Here is a 17,544-nt window from a genome sequence, read left to right as displayed (position 1 = left end):
TTGATAAGGAGGATAAGTGTAAGTAGGACATGCCTGCAGAAACAATACCTATTAAATGACAGGAATTATGTTTTCCTGTGTTTTAATATAAAATGAAAAGAGATTTACATCAGTATGTCAGGAATAGCTGCTATGTGTCTCCATACAAATTCTCAATCCTTTCATAGTTTATTTGATGTGCTGCTTTTAGTTGTTCAGTTTGAGAAATTTTTTGACCTTTAAAAGAAGTAGAGATGAAAGGATGAAATACTTATTTCTGCTTTGAGTGATAGTCCTTGCCTTTCTCCCTGGAGCATGAAAACACATCAGTCTGTCTTGATACAACATACAAAATTGCCAGTAAGTAATTTTTTTTTCCCCTGTCTATTCCCAGTTTTCTCTAACTTCATAAAAGGATCTGTCTTCTGACAGCTTTTCTTAGCACTGTGGCAACAGAAACTCTCTGGACAACAGCTGTTTTAGTTTCCTGGCCATTCTTCCCTGTATTTCTTCCTTTCTGCCTGTATCTGCTTTGGAGAAGGGCTTACCTATTTTTTTCAGCAATATTGCATACACATTAGTACTCCAGTACTGCCTGAGTTGGTATCTGTTGGTGTATGTCAGGCTGTAGCATTCCAGCATATGTGAAACACAACTGAGCACTGTGCAGCTGTGCCATTGTTAGAAGATGGATAAATAGTTCTCTTGTGTGCATGTAACCTCATTTCGTTCACAGCTCTTGACCAATCTTGGTTTTCCTTTTATTCAGCTGTTCCCTGTACACAGAATCTCAGTACCGCATAAGAAACCTAACTGATGGGGTTTGTTCTTGGCCCCAGTCTCTGATACCTCCATCTGGGGAGGAGAACATTTCTCCTTTCGAGTATGTTCCTTTAATGAACATTTATATTGCAGGCATTCACACCAGAACTTTGATTCAATCATAGCAAGATGTCATTTCTCTTTTTTTCTTCTACCTCTGTATAAAGAAAAAGAATGCTGAACTCTGTTTGCTAAGCTGGAGTGCCTTTTATGTTAGTGAAAACAATTTTCAATTAACATTAAACCTTTAGTAGCCTTTCCCCTCTTTCTGTCTTTTCTTTGTACTATTCCTATTTTTACCATGTTCTCCTAGTTAGTTATTTCTTTTCTTCACCCCTTAATTGTTAGTTTTCAGGAGTGAAACCCTGACTTTTTAGCATATTATTTCTCCCCCTTTTTTTTCCCTCTCAGATGCTTTTAACTTTTCTTCCTTATTTTTTGCTTACCATGCCATCCCCTAGAGGGTTTTAAACACTGCTCATCTTGTGAGAGACATTTTCTCACCTCAGGAGAACCTTCAGTTTGCCATGGCTTAAGGTGTTAACATTCAATAAGTGGGAAATGTTTCTCCAGAAATACTTACCAGCAAGGTGTCTGGACTGCAACTGATCTTTAGAACCAGGCCTCTTCAGCTCAAAGACCATCCTCTCTCTCTTCATCCTGACTGGACAACATCTTCAGCACATGGTGAGGCCACCACACGTTGCATGATCGGAGGTAGGTCTCTGCAGATCTGTAGCTAGAGCTTCAGTCAGTATCCCAGAACCAGCAGAATCCCTGCGGCAGGTCCTGCCCTGGGAATCCTCCTTCTCGCTGTGCTCACAAGCATATTCAGTATTCTCTGTGGATTTTCTTTATTAGTCAGCCCTCTTTCTTCATTATTACTATGATTGCCGGGGAACACTAGAGAAAGTGTTCTTATGCACATGGGGTAAGCGAACTGATGGATTTGAAAACTAAAGGCTTACTCAGCTTTTCAGAGACCCCCATCCTCTCAAAGACTTCTGTCTAATTTCTTGATGTTGTCTTCCCAGCAGTGGCAGTATTGGCAATGTGATGCTGTTACGTGTCCACCTCCAACGATAATGAGGGGATGAGCAAATGGTCAGTAATTTCTCATTGAAAACAACTATGTGTTAGCAGAAAAAAGTCCTACCTGTCATTAATTCCTTGTCTACATAGAGCAGTGAATTCAGGTGATATTAAAAAAGGAAAGGAAGAGCAAGACTTCCGTGTGAAAGGATCTTTAGGACTGGTGCCTTCAACATCAGGTTCAGCTCTCAGCAGTCTCTTTCACAGATTTCTGAATACCTAATGGATAATCTCAGCCAGTTTACTTGATGGTGTCCTCAGTGGGAGATAAGAAATGATATCTCAGGCCTCCATGGCTGGAGATTTTTGAAGGCTGACTTTTTCTTCTTGGATGTCAACAAGAAGCACCAGACCTGCTCCAGAGGTGGCCTTAACAGACTTTATGTGATACTTTTGATACTCTGGTCAGGTTGTCTGATAAATGCCTGGTTTGATTTTGCTGGCTAAAGGAACCAAGTTGTCTCTTCAGTACTCTGATATTCCTGTTACAATCCTTAAATCCAGTCCTTGTGGACTGCCCTTACACCTTCATAATTATAGGTTCCTAATTAGCATCACTGAACTGTATTTAGTACATTATTTTTTACAGCTCGCTCAGCCATAGCCACTAAAGTTCTCAAGGATCTACCAAGGTTCTTATCTCCAAGCCTGGGAGACAGTTCAGTCTCCTAGCTTTGAGTCCCTCTCCTAGCTACTGAGCTGTGAGATTGAAATGATCCTGATGAGAAAGAAGCCTAGGGTTTCAAGTGAAACTCAGATATACCTTGATTTTTGCTAAAACATTTGATTAAATAAAATGAATGTAGTGAAAATCTGAAGCTGAATCAACAGGCAATGGGTATGTTAAATTATGTGTCAGAATTAACGGAGGAGGAAAAATGTATTAATAGACTTAGAATAGCTTTCTTGTTTTGCTTTATAAAGGGACCCTGGTTATATATTGCTAGGGGCTTATGTGGTAACTAACTATCCTGAAAGAATATTTTCTAATATATACACTATATTGTGTAGGAAGGAAATACTCAGTAGTGAATAATGTAATTTTGCACAGTATAAGTATATTGGGATGGGATTGTGCAGTAGGACATGAGACAGGTTTTACAGCTGCTTTTGTTCTTGATTTTATTTTTTAGAAAATGTACTGGGCAAAAATATTGTTTAATGTGTGAATGGGATTAAAATAATAGAAATCAAGGAATAATAGTGTATAGGTGGGTAACGGACTGAATTCTTAGCTTATTCTTTCTGATATTTTATCAATTTCTACATCTTTTAAAAAAATCAAATTGCCAAACCTATTTTTTAAAACTGTAATAATATGTTTAGGTTTTTATATTTCAATATATCAACATATTTGCTATTTTAATATTAAAATAATGTAATAATATTAAATTTAATGATATAACACCTCGTTATACATTGCATTTAATAATGTCATGACATATTTAATATATTAAATATTTTTATAATTTAATTCCCATGGTAAGTATGTTGGATTAGATTTTGTTTGTGTACATGTTAAACACCCCCCTCCCCCCGAGCTCCAGAAGTTTGACAGATTAGTTAAGGCTGAATTAATTAAGATTAATACTTCTGGCAACATTGAACAATTGTCTCATTTTGATTGTCCCGCTTGATGCATCTTGCATTGGCCTGAAATTTACCAGTCATCCTCTTGAATTTCCAAAAATGATGCTGTTTTATGGCATTGAGCACTTTAGGGGGTCAATTTATCCAGATAGCTACTTAAAATTTAGACCATGGTTCCTAGAGGTTGCTGATGCTATAACCGATCTGTGGGATGCTGCTTCAGATTTAGATGCAGTTGAAGGGTTTGGAACTCTTGTTCTTTAAAAATGCAGAAGGATAGTAAAGAAGTGGCTTCTTCCACAGGTCCTGCTTCAGGACTCATGTCCCACTCCTTGTCTGAGTGCCTGTAACTAAATCTGATGCTAACTGATCTAGTCTTGTAAAATGATTAATTTAAATGCCCTTTCCTTAAGGTTTGCTAACGGATACAGCATAGAGAATGCCATAGTTCAGGTGAATTTAAGGACTGGAGTTTTGAGGGGACTGCTGATTTATGCCCTGATCCTGCAGCGTGTTAGTGTTGTTCTAGGGATTTGTACAGCACAATATATAAGACTTACAAGACATCTGTTTGCCACGCTTTCTTTAAGTAGCCTGAAATAAGGTTCAGAACCTTATGTTGTGATTGTAGTTGACTTCAGTTCATCTGATATATACCCAGTCCCCCAGAACAAGACAAAAATAACATTTCTTTTATCTTAGTATACCTTCATATTAGTGTATTGGATAGATAGAAATTATTCATTTGTGCACAGAAGCCAATGCCGGACAAATGTTTAAGAAATTATGGGAGAAAATTAGGAGATAAATTAAGAGAAACAAATGGTGAAAGAGGAGAACTGTAAAACTGATCAGCCACTTTTTCAGATTTTATAAGCTATTGTACACTTAATGCCATGGTAATGAATAGGAGTGGATGATACATGTTTGGTGGTCTTAATTTAAAAAAAATGAGGATGGTAGTGAGCAATATTATTTTTATTCTATTTTTAGCTAGTAGCTACTAGCTAGTATTCTGTTGTCAGCTCATAGGTCTGTTTTAAATGTCAGGAAAATAATTGGTCAAAAAAGGCTATCAAAACACACTCACATTCTCGGGGGGAGGAAGGACTACATGTAGCTTCCAAGACATTTTATTTGGCTGACACAAAAAAGGACATTGACTGACACCAGAGGGAGCTGCATTCCTGTATCCCTTTCTTACTGAAGGGTTAGTTATGAATAGAGCCCTTTGAGACAAGAAAAAAGTTGTGAAAAAAATAAGGTGAATAATAGATTCCTTAATTAAAAATAAATAATAATGTATCGTTTTATTTAAATGAAAAGAACTTGTGCTTTGTTAATAAAAATAAATGCCAGTATGATGGACTGAGAAGAACAGCTAGTAATATTGGAGGGAATATGACTTACCTTTTGAAAATGACAAATTTTGGTATATTTCTGGTCAATTAAGCAAGTTTTGCAAATACAGTAAAATAATCTTTTCACAGTTGTTAAAATAATTTATTTACAGAAGTCTATATTGTCATTTAATTTAATAGGCATACAAGATCACTGGTCTTTCTAATCTGGTATTATGTATCCAGTTGTGACCAAGATCCTAAGGCATTATTATTTTAATTGTCTTAGTCATCTGTCATTCTCTTTATTGTACTGCATGAAACAAGAGTAGAGTTTTTCATCAAGCAGTCCCATAATGATTTAAGTTTTCTGAAGTGTTAACAATACTTCGGAATATTCATTCTATATAATGGAATTAATTTTGATTCCTTACTCTTCTAACGTATTACCTATAAATTAAGTGGAATGAAGTCAGGTTTGTTTATTCATGTGTTTTTTTCCTCATAAGATTTTTTTTTTATCTATTTGAGTCTTTGTGACACTTTGTTCAGTGTTCAGATACCTGTAATCATATCTTTTGTAATCCATTCAAAACTGAAGATATATTCATATGGAATACACACAGAGATGGCAACATAAACAAATACTGGATTATAAATGTTGTATACATATATACATTCACACATAGTATTCTTTTGAACGGAAGTTGTACATTTCACTAAAAGCAAACAGTTTGCTTTGCTTGAAAAGGCATTTAGTTAAATATATTTCAAGCTAATAAAGAGACTGACAACAGGCATGTAGGTAGAGACATTATGGTTGGCATACCACTTCAAACGCAACAGGTTGTTTTTAATGTGTTTCCCATTTGAGGATTAGTGTTCATAAGCATAGGCAAATTATTCCTTGCAATATGTTTGTGGCTGTATGCAACATAATGAAAAGATTTCTGAGAGAGATTATTTGTAATTGGAGCTCATTAATGAGGTAGATGAATTGTAAACTTGATGAAATTATATAGATAAAACAAACTGTAGCCTTAAAATACACCTATAAAAGGGAAGTTATTGGATTTTAGAGCCCTGCAATTTACTTTTTATTCGATACATGAGATTTTACACTTTATTTTCATTTTAATTTGCATGTCTCTGAATATTACATGAGTTGACTGATTAAAATTAATAATATATCTGAATATATTATCTGAAATACATTAGATCTGTAGTAAATGTATATTAAAAGTTTAGTAATCTTGCTCTTAGTGGATCACATTTTTAAGTAATTTCTTTTGCTTCAGATACAGGTTAAAGAACATAAACTTTTCAGAGTTTCAAGACATATATTAGAAAGTCTTATGTTAGGTGAGTTGCCAGCTAAGTAGACTTAGTACTAACTTTCCGTCTCTATTTTACTGTGGACTGGTACTTAAAGACAAAGGTTCTAAGAATGGCTGCACCTTTGATCTGCTTCTCACTGTGGCTAATAGCAGATGCTCCAAGAATGAGAGCAAGGCAAGCATGTATGATACGCCTACTAATCTCCCAGCCTCCAACTCTTTCCAGCGTGGAAGCCTTTTCAACCAGCTGGGGTTTCTGTGTATTTACTAATGCTGAGTGTGTTTCTTTTCCATGATTTAGTATTGTTGGCAAACTTTAATCTCATTTTTTCCAGGTCATTTACAGATATCTTGAATAGAATAGGTCCCAGTACAGAAACCAATGAAAACTCACCTTTCTCAGCTGTGAAGACCGGTGGTTTACTCCTATCCTCTGTTTTGTACCTTTTGAGGAATTATTTATCCGTGCCATGTCATTTCTTTTTTATGCCCTGTTTGTTAAGTTTTCCTAAAAAGCTTTGATTAAGGGCTTTTCAAAACTCTCTTGGAAATATAAGTAGATCATAGCTCTCCGCCGTGTGCTTATAAACCCTTCAGAGATTTCACTTTACGAAAGCTATGTTGTCTCTTCTCTAACAAGTTATCCAAGTATCTGCTAATTCAGTTCTTCATAATGATTTATACCAATTTGTCTGGATGTCAGGCTTACAGGCCTGTAGCTCTCAAGAAGTTCCATGAAAAAATTTTTGAACCTTACTGTTGTGCTTGCCACTTTTCAATGTGTATTAAGGAGATGTACAAATTGTTACTGATGAGGGACGGTGTGCTAGTGAGGTCCTTCTATCTACCATCTCAGTGGAGGTAAGGGATGGAGATCCATGCGACAGCAAAGACGCAAGGGTTATTGATGTGTTAGAAACCACAGAAGTGCCTGAGAATGGTCATGTAGGAATAAGGGCTTCTCCCCCAAAAAAGGTGATGGGATCAATAGCCCAACTGAAGAACATCTACACCAATGCACACAGCATGGGCAACAAACAGGAGGAGCTGGAAGCCATTGTACAGCAGGAAAACTATGATGTAGTTGCCATCACAGAAACATGGTGGGATGACTCGCACAACTGGAGTGCTGCAATGGATGGCTATAAACTCTTCAGAAGGGGTAGGCAAGGAAGGAGAGGCAGTGGGGTAGCCCCGTATGTTAGGGAGTGTTTTGATTGTCTAGAGCTTAATGATGGTGATGATAGGGTTGAGTGTTTATGGGTAAGAATCAGGGGGAAGTCCAACAAGGCAGATATCATGGTGGGTGTCTGTCGTAGACCACCCAACCAGGATGAAGAGGCAGACAAAATATTCTATAAGCAGCTGGGAGAAGTCTCACAATCACTAGCCCTTGTTCTTGTGGGGGACTTAGACTTACCAGATGTCTGCTGGAAATATAATACAGCAGAGAAGAAACAGTCTAGGAGGTTCCTGGAGTGTGTGGAAGATAACTTCCTGACACAGCTGGTGAGTGAGCCAACTAGGGAAGGCGCCCCGCTGGACCTGTTGTTTGCGAACAGAGAAGGACTTGTGGGTGATGTGATGGTTGGAGGCCATCTTGGGCATAACGATCATGAAATGTTTTCGATTCTTGGAGAAGTAAGGAGGGGGGTCAGCAGAACTGCTACCCTGGACTTCCAGAGGGCAGACTTTGGCCTGTTTAGGAGCCTGGTTGACAGAGTCCCTTGGGAGGCAGTCCTGAAGGGCAAAGGAGTCCAGGAAGGCTGGAAATTCTTCAAGAAGGAAATCTTAAAGATGCAGGAGCAGGCCATCCCCATGTGCCAAAAGACGAGCCAGCGGGGAAGAAGACCGGCCTGGCTGAACAGAGAGCTTTGGCTGGAACTCAGGAAAAAAAGGAGAGTTTATGACCTTTGGAAGAAGGGGCAGGCAACTCAGGAGGACTACAAATATGTCATGAGGTTATGCAGGGAGAAAATTAGAAGGGCCAAAGCCCAACTAGAAGTTAATCTGGCTACTGCCGTAAAAGGCAATAAAAAAGGTTTCTATAAATACATGAGCAACAAAAGGAGGGCTACGGAGAATCTCCATCCTTTATTGGATGTGCGGAAAAACATAGCGACAAAGGATGAGGAAAAGGCTGAGGTTCTTAATGCTTTGTTTGCCTCAGTCTTTAATAGTAAGACCAGTTGTTCTCTGGGTACCCAGTCCCCTGAGCTGGAAGACAGGGATGGGGAGCAGAATGAAGCCCCCATAATCCAAGGGGAAATGGTTAGCGACCTGCTATACCACTCAGACACACACAAGTCTATGGGGCCGAATCGGATCCACCCGAGAGTACTGAGGGAGGTGATGGAAGTGCTCACCAAGCCCCTTTCCATCATTTACCAGCAGTCCTGGCTAACTGGGGACGTCCCAGTTGACTGGAGATTAGCAAATGTGACACCCATCTACAAGAAAGACCGGAAGGAGGATCCGGGGAACTACAGGCCTGTCAACCTTTCCCAGCACCGAGGTCAGGCTATGGAGCAGATCATCCTGAGTGCCATCACGCGGCACGTACAGGACACCCAGGTGATCAGTCCCAGTCAGCATGGGTTTATGAAAGGCAGGCCCTGCTTGACCAACCTAATCTCCTTCTATGACAAGGTGACCCGCTTAGTGCATCAGGGAAAGGCTGTGGATGCCGTCTATCTAGACTTCAGTAAAGCCTTTGACGCCATTTTCCACAGCATTCTCCTGGAGTAACTGGCTGCTCATGGCTTGGACAAGCGTACGCTTCGCTGGGTAAAGAACTGGCTGGATGGCCGGGCCCAAAGAGTTGTGGTGAATGGAGTTTACTCCAGTTGGCGGCCGGTCACAAGTGGTGTCCCCCAGGGCTCAGTATTGGAGCCAGTTCTGTTTAATATCTTTATCAATGATCTGGACAAAGGGATCGAGTGCACCCTCAGTAAGTTTGCAGACGACACCAAGTTGTGTGGGAGTGTTAATCTGCTTGAGGGGAGGAAGGCTCTGCAGAGGGACCTGGACAGGCTGGATCGATGGGCTGGGGCCAATTCTATGAGGTTCAACAAGGCCAAGTGCAAGGTCCTACACTTGGGCCACAGCAACCCCATGCAACGCTACAGGTCTGGGGCAGAGTGGCTGGAAAGCTGCCCAGAGGAAAAGGACCTGGGGGTGTTGGTTGAGAGCTGGCTGAATATGAGCCAGCAGTGTGCCCAGGTGGCCAAGAAGGCCAATGGCATCCTGGCTTGTATCAAAAATAGTGTGGCCAGCAGGACTAGGGGAGTGATTGTCCCCCTGTACTGAGCACTGGTGAGGCTGCACCTTGAATACTGTGTTCAGTTTTGGGCCCCCCACTACAAGAGAGACATTGAGGTGCTGGAGCGTGTCCAGAGAAGGGCAACGAAGCTGGTGAAGGGTCTGGAGCAGAAGTCTTATGAGGAGCAGCTGAGGGAACTGGGGTTGTTTAGCCTGGAGAACAGGAGGCTGAGGGGAGACCTTATCGCTCTCTACAACTACCTGAAAGGAGGCTGCAGCAAGGTGGGTGTCAGTCACTTCTCCCAAGTAACAGGCGATAGGACAAGAGGAAATGGCCTCAAGTTGCGCCAGGAGAGGTTTAGATTGGATGTTAGGAAAAATTTCTTCACCGAAAGGGTTGTCAAGCATTGGAACAGGCTGCCCAGGGAAGCGTTTGAGTCACCATCCCTGGAGGTATTTAAAAGCTGTGTAGATGTGGCGCTTAGGGACATGGTGTAGTGGTGGACTTGGCAGTGCTAGGTTAACGGTTGGACTTGATGATCTTAAAGGTCTTTTCCAACATAAATGATTCTTCGATTCTGTGGTTCTAATACTTTACTGGTCATTTTGTTGATTTCGTTTTGTAATTTTTACATAGTCCCTTCAGTTTCTTTGAGCCTCCTGCAAAGAAGAGTTCTGGCATGAGGGTCTCTCCAGTTCCTTTCCCTGAACACCAGTGGAAAGTGTTAAAATAGGTTGTCTGCAGCAGGCTTTTCTCTGAGTACTCCTTTATACCTTCATTACCAGTTGGCGCTACAGACTCCCTGGTAGGCTTTCTTGCTCCTCATGTCTTTGAAGGAATATTTATTTTTGCTAGTTGTTTGCTAGTTGTTCCTCAGGCTAGTTTTTGGGTTTTATGTTTAATATGCCAGAATTTATGATCTTTTCTATTTTCTTCATCTGTACATTTCTTCTGATATCCCCTTTTATATTCTGTTGTTTATAGTCATGCTGGTTTTATATTGCCATTACCTAAGTCTTAATAAATGTCTTGCTACATAATAAATATTATTTATTATTAATTATTTATTATGTAGTAATATTATTTACTACTATTATATTAATAGTACTATTATTTAGTCTTACTACATAATACCTTTAGGTAGTTTCCACAGTACCTCTAGGAATTTAATTTTTGTCCTTTTGATGTGTTTATTTAAAATTGTCCTCATTTTTATGTATACTTCCAGATCTATTGTTCACCAAAGGCCAAATTTTCATAAGTGTCCTTTCCTATTGTACCTGTCAGAACTTGTGTGCAAACCAGGTAGTTAGAAATTTGTGAGATTTATACTTCCAAAACCAATGTAAGTGCACAAACAGTACACAAATTACATATGCACAGTATGGTAGAAAGTTTTAAAAGCTATCACGTGATATTTCAGAAATGTGGCTACAGATTTAGCTAGGCAGTCTGGTGGGGTTTTTTCAGTGGCATTGGCAGACTACTCAAGTTGAGTCTGGGGGCATTAGATGTACTATATGGAGTACTCTGTCTGTAGAAGGGAAACTCGTTATTGATCCTTTTCTCATGATACTTGAATCTCCTGCTCTTTTGGGCTAAATATGTGATGTCCATTGAAGGGAACAAAGGAGATTCTTCTTTTACGTCAGTATAAATTGGTCAGTTACTAGAATTTTGACCCTTCAAAGTAGGATTTATTATTTTAGTGTGTATTTTTTAATAGGCTGGTTCCAATTAACTTAGATGTAAGTATCTGATCTTCCGTTTTTGAAAGGTCCTTTGTACAGTAGGAGTGGAAGCTGTGCTTAATTTTGAGAAATGTTCAGATAAATTTCACTTGGAAAGATTAGTTATTGCTTATACAGGAGCAGCTTCAGATGCTGGAAATCATCCTTTTATACATATCCAAGAAACTAATAAATCTAGTTCCTTGCATATCAGCATAGTTAAATCAATTTATACCAGCTGAATATCTGTCCTGTAGTGTATTACATAATTTCATTTCTGATAAGTAAGTTACAAATTAAATATTTAACTTTTATTTACTTTTCTTAATGAAAGTAAGCGTTCTTAGGGAGCTTAGAAAGCACAGGTTGTTACAAGTCATACTCATGCATCTTAGATTTACTTACTTATACAAAATAGCAATCTTTTTCAAGGCAAACTCATTTGGCTGTCTTATGATATGCTTGAATATTTTTTTTTTTTTTTCATATTTCAGGTAAATATGCTGAAGATATATTTGGTGAACTTTTCAATGAAGCACACAGTTTCTCATTTAGAGTCAACTCCTTACAAGAACGTGTAGATCGCTTATCTGTCAGTGTTACACAACTTGATCCAAAGGAAGAGGAATGTAAGTTAACTCCTGCATTGAAGATTTCTTATTTTGTCACCCAGACACCACTGATACGTGAAATGGAAATAATAATAGTTTAAATTATATTTATAAGACCACAGAGCAAAGCATCATGAGAAAGAGGTCCATTTCTATTTCTGCTACAGGTTTCTCATAGCCTTGAGCAGCTTTCTGAGCTCAACATTTTCATGGTTACTGAACAGTACTGTTACCAATGAATTTACATAAAAACTGCTACAGAAGTATGTGTCACTTCAGTAGTATTATGTATTAGTGTTAATAATATTAATAATATTATATATTATGTGAATGCTTGCAGGTAAGTCTTTACTCTTTTTTTTTTTTTAACCTTCCTACTAATTCCCATGGGATGTACCCATTTGTCCAAGTAGGGTTTTTGCATTTAACTTGTTACTGTCTTACTTTCTGTATGAAGTTACAGTTGTGTAGCTCCATTTATTGATGCTACATATCCCCTTGGATTCTTCATAAATAGCTTTAAGTACTATAAATATTGGTTAGCACTGAGAAAACAAGTACTTCCAAAAGTCAGTAGGGTATGGCTCATGCCTATAAGATAGAATTTGTATGGGATTTAAATGATGCATAGGCTTTGTGATGACTACAGGAACATTGACCACCTGATTTCGGGACATGGTTTAGTAGGCATGGAGGTGTTGGGTTGATGGTTGGACTAGATGATCTTAGAGGTCTTTTCCAACCTTAATGATTCTATGATTCTATAATATGTAAATGCCAGGAAGCTTTTTTGCCTTCTTGGATATCTGTTAGTTACAGGTGGAACTATGAAAGGTCTTGTAACCCCAAACATTTTTAGGGTGTTCTAGATTATATGGCTAAGACCTAGAAAGTAGAGCAACATCCTATAATGAAAAATAACTTCAGATTGCTTGTGGGATCCAATTTTAAAGTATAGAAAGCTGTTTCAGTTATGAATGTCTAGGTATAATAGTTGTGTGTGTCATTCAGGAAAAATGAAGTGTCAAACCAGGAGCGTGGTCTTCAGGCTGTGTTTAGTTACCAACATCAAAATTTCACTAATAGCAGAATTAAGCGAAGGAAGTTTTGATTCTGGATTTTGTGTGACATTCATTTTAGAGCAGGTTTTGAAAGACAGCTGTTCACAGCTACTAGCAGATTTTCCATGAAATCATGACTTGCCTAGGGGAATTTTTACCTTAATGGGATTTTCCAAGTCTCTTGACAACTGAGCATAAATCATACACATACACCTCTTTTTCCAATAAAATACCATGTTTACTATGATGGGATAATGATAAAAATCCTTTCTGTGTACGGCAACAAATTGTCAGCAATTGTATTCTTGTAAGAGCTGTAATATTCCAGAGTGTTAATGTCATTTCTGCGTTTACTCTTGACAGCCTAGTTTTTGGTTGAAATCAGAGTGGGATATATGTTGATACGGCATATCTAGTATGGCAACCATTCACATTTCAGGAAAATGGAGAGACCATTTTAAGTCATTGAGTTAAAGCATCTAAGGATGTTACAGGATAGCGAGATGGAAAATTGTACTTTCCTGTGTAAATGGCGTTTGACAATTTTGGCTGTAGGTTTCAGTACTAAATATCCATAACTATTTGATGTTAGAGAATTGCTAGAAATATTTTTAAATAGTATGTAGTCCCAAACGCACTAGCTCAATAACTTTTCACAGTAATGTGTATACTGTAGCATTTGCTAAACTGTATAGCTAAAGAAAGGGATAGGCACCGGAATTAAAGAAAACAGGGCTGAAAAGAGGTCTACCTGATCAAGTCCAGAGTGGCTAACTGTGACTCAAATCTGATACCCTGGATTTGTCTCTCACGCCATAGAATAACAGTGACTGCTAGTACTTCAGAGGGACACATGCAGTCCTCAGTGTCAGGAACTATTAAATGACTATTTTTATTAACCTAAGAATATCCAGTCCTTGAGCCATACCCAGTGTTCCTTATTCACAAATGTCTGCCAAGAATGAGTCACCAGATGCGGACAAAGGAGAGGAGAGGAAATTCGATATTAGATTTCCTTAAAAATTAGGCATCGGGAAACTGTTTTCTCCTTCAGTATCCTATTTTGGGCTTGAAATTTAGAGGTTCATCACAAACAGTTTTGCTTTAGCCCTCATCTGGGCTAAAACAGCTGGAGGATGTTAACACATGAAGGTGTGGGGAAAACATTTGGATTTACCTTTCTTGCCTTTCTTAACCCTCTATGCAAGAATTAAGCAAATTTCATTACTTCTGTTCAGCTAACAGCATGTGTAAAATGGGCTATACTTGTAAAATGAGTCTCATTTGCTAGTTCTTTGCCAGCAGGCAGTAATAGAAGATTTAATATATTCCTTTGGGCCCGTGCTATTACACAAGAGGAAGAAATTAAGATTCATTTAAAGCTAAGTGGCATGAACAAAAACAGCCCAAGTCAGATTCATTGAACGAGGTGCAGATACTTGACAAGATGTTTCTGGTAGAGTCAAAGTAATAAAAAGCTCTGAATTTTTTTGAATAGTCTCTGTGTTTCTCATTTTGAATTATTACAATATCTCTGTGGAAGAATAAAACCAAATGAAACCAAGGTCAGGATTATATCCTGAAGGAAATAACTCCAGTGCACAATCTTTCTGTCACAGAAAAATTGCTATGAACTTGGTTTGGTTTGGTTTGAATTATTGCACTGTTTTCAAATTCTTGATTTCACAGAATTACTAAGTTCATATTGTAATCTATTTTTTTACATACTTTATTCTTTTTACGTACATGTGTGTTTCCCCTCAGAAGATATACTAAACTTGCATACAGACAAAAATAAATCCTCTGCTTTCCTTCAGTAAACTGAACTTTATTTCATTTGTATGGGAACTAGCATATATTTATTCAAGAGTTATCCATCTGGTGTCTTTTTAGGACTGGGAAAATGCATTCTTGCTATGGAGGTGAACTAAGGTTGATGGTTTTGGTAGCCCTGCAATATAAGATATCCTCATAGGTCAACAAATAAACCCTAAGAGTATAGTTTCTTTGCAACCATTTTTAATTTCAGTATTTACTTTATAAATAACATTACTTACTCTCTCCATATATATGCAAATTTTATAATAATATATTTTTCTTAATTTACCACATTCTTGTGAATTTATTTGTGCCATTAAGCTTGAAGTACTACAAGTAAATAATTTTATATCTGTAGAAATCTGTCAGTTTTTGAAAGAATATTTATTTTAGCTTTTATGTTGTTCTTTTTTGAAATGCTGATACACAGTACAGCTCTGATGTACAGTGTAATGAAGTACTAGAAAATAGTTGTGTATCACTCAGAAATAAATGGTATCACGGCAGAAGGAGAATTCATAAAGTAAGAGTTTATCTGCATATTTTGGTATTAATTTAGTGGTTCTTTAATATGAACTGCCTAATTCTATTTAAATCTCAAACTGGAGGGGATTTTAATCTCAAAGGCAGTGTATCAAATTCTTGATTTCTACAGCTGTAACAAGCAACTTAAAAAGCTTAATGGCAGAAGTGCTATGGGTGAGCAGCCTGGCATACTTCAGGAAAGGAATCAAACAATGTTGTGAACTGTATTTCAGTAGGTTTCTGGCTTTGAATACATGGGCTTGTTTTTTTCTAAACATTCTAGAAATACTGCCCTGTCATAGAAAGGATAGTAGTTCAGAAGTTTTGCTGGATTAATGCTAAAGAGAGATTTGAGGTTTTGCTATAGGCAAAAAGGTGGCATCTGGTGGGGAGAAACCTAAAAAGCTTGACAGCTGATTGTGGTCTGTATACTTCTGAAAACGGGAGACTCAATCAACTTTCAAATCAGGATACTCAGCCCCTTGTGAGGCTTATAAGAAAGGGTGGTAAATCCCATTTTAAGGGCTAGCTCACTGTCTCCAGCCTCTCAAGAGGAATTCAGTGACTTAAGTGTAATTATAATCAAAGTTAAGAGCAGGGAGCAGGTGAAAATCGGGTCATGACTTCCTTGTGTAATATGCTAATGTGGAGAATAACACTATTATTGTCAATTCATTCATAAGAATTTTTGCCCCCAAAGTCAAATAAAGAAAAAAACTGTTAAATTAAATTGTATAGCAGGTCACTTTTCCTGCCACATCTCCACTTAACTGAATGTTGGATTTGAGTGCGTCTCCCTCTCAAAGATCTGGGCAGATGGGCTGAGCTCTAACTGCTCTCCGTGCTTTTTCTTCCCATTTTCTTAGCCCTCAATTCAATTTATGGGTTATTTAGTAAGTAAATCAGTTTTAAATTAGTGTGTCCAAGGCTTAATAGTTCAGTGGTAAAGCCACTATGTTGCATAATTTGTATTTTGTATATAAAAAGAGGGATCTGGACAAAATGTCATTTGCTAAATAATGTGGCGGTGTTGTTGAGACTCACCAGCAGATTCACTGCTTGATGCAGCTGGGTGATTCACATCTTCCCTAACAGGCTGCTCAGGGCTCCCTGGTTCTACGTGCTGCATTTAAAGCAGCTTCTGAGTCCTCTTAAAATGATTGCTCTAACATTTACATCTTCTATGTGTTTACCTGTAGTAGTTAAGCTACATACATTCCCTATCCAAAGAGTGCTTGAAATATTTTTGATTTTTTTTAATCAATATTTCAGAAAATTTTAATTTCTTGTGTTGGGGACAAGCCCAAAGGAGAGTAGTTTCTGTTCTGCAGAAGCAGTCTCTCTGCTTAGCAACTATTAAACCCACAGTGACCAGTCAGAAGTATTCTGATGGCAGAGAAACCTAATATGTGTGCGATTCTAGGCATTGTTGAAGTGGATAATAATTTAAAAAAACAAAATACAAAAAGTAGAAATCTTATTTCAAGATTGCAGCGACTTTAGGAACTGAATCACACAAATCTTTATCTGAAGAGAATTTTCAACCCCCCTCCCAATTAATTACCTTTGATTGGAATCTTATGACTAAATTGTTCATTCAGTATTGTCATTCTTTCTTCCCTGCACTTTTCAAATCGCTGGGTAAGATTTTGAACAGAGGAAGGGAATTGTGGGCAACTGAGTTCATTGACTTGTATATAATTTCCCATAGTCATTCAGTTCTGCAAGGAGTCATAGCTGTGGCATTCAAGAGTTCATGGTCTTAAAAGCTGTCAGGATGAAATTCTGCAGTAAGTGTTGAGAGAGCAAGCTTTTAGAAGGAATATATATTATTTATTTATTTACCACCTTTAGGAGAACAGTATTTTTTGGCCTAGAACCGCTTCACAAATTGTATATTGGAGTGAGTTTAAAAGAATTAAAAAATCTAGTAACGTTTTTCTTTTCTTCTGGTGAAGTAAAATAAAATGTAACATTTAATAACTTTCAAATGTAAAACTAGCTACTTTCTGTCAGTACGCTGATGCTCCATACTTGACTTTTACTACAAATTGGGGATTGCAGTTTAGTGAGAGGCTTAACAGGAGGTAAAATGTTATTATGTATATATATTACTGATGTGTTCTTTTATTTAATTTGTAGTTCAGCTCAAAAGAAACCCAGTTATTGTATTTTATTAGAGTGCAATTTAAATACCTTTTTTCCCCAGTTTGTTGTTGATTACAAATAAAAATGGACTGGCATCTCTTTTTCAAAACCAAATGTACAAAAGGTTGGTAGTTTAGCTTTCTGACAGAGATAATTTTTAATTATGAGGAAAAAATTGTGGTGTACAGAAAGTTAGACTGGCTGATATAATAGGTCTTTTCATACAGTC

At 37.8% G+C, this 17,544-nt stretch overlaps 1 protein-coding gene across 10 annotated transcripts in view; it reads left to right on the top strand.

Moving 5' to 3' along the window:
* The window catches only part of WASF1 (WASP family member 1), a 107,094-nt gene that overhangs the window by 77,648 nt on the left and 11,902 nt on the right, over positions 1-17,544 (top strand). For 7 of the 10 annotated variants that reach the window (XM_075498535.1, XM_075498532.1, XM_075498530.1 and 4 more), the window contains one exon: positions 11,647-11,781. In XM_075498535.1, coding sequence (XP_075354650.1) covers positions 11,647-11,781 — 135 coding nt within the window. Of the gene's footprint in view, positions 1-1,374; positions 1,519-1,835; positions 1,906-6,121; positions 6,186-11,646; positions 11,782-17,544 lie in introns of all 10 variants that reach the window. The other 3 variants (XM_075498536.1, XM_075498539.1, XM_075498537.1) reach the window with 3 other exon arrangements.

The sequence above is a fragment of the Mycteria americana genome, chromosome 3 (assembly GCF_035582795.1).
Source record: "Mycteria americana isolate JAX WOST 10 ecotype Jacksonville Zoo and Gardens chromosome 3, USCA_MyAme_1.0, whole genome shotgun sequence".
Classification (NCBI taxonomy): Eukaryota; Metazoa; Chordata; class Aves; order Ciconiiformes; family Ciconiidae; genus Mycteria; species Mycteria americana.
The sequence above is the reverse complement of the archived record's forward strand: the minus strand, read 5'-3'. Positions and strand labels throughout refer to the sequence as shown.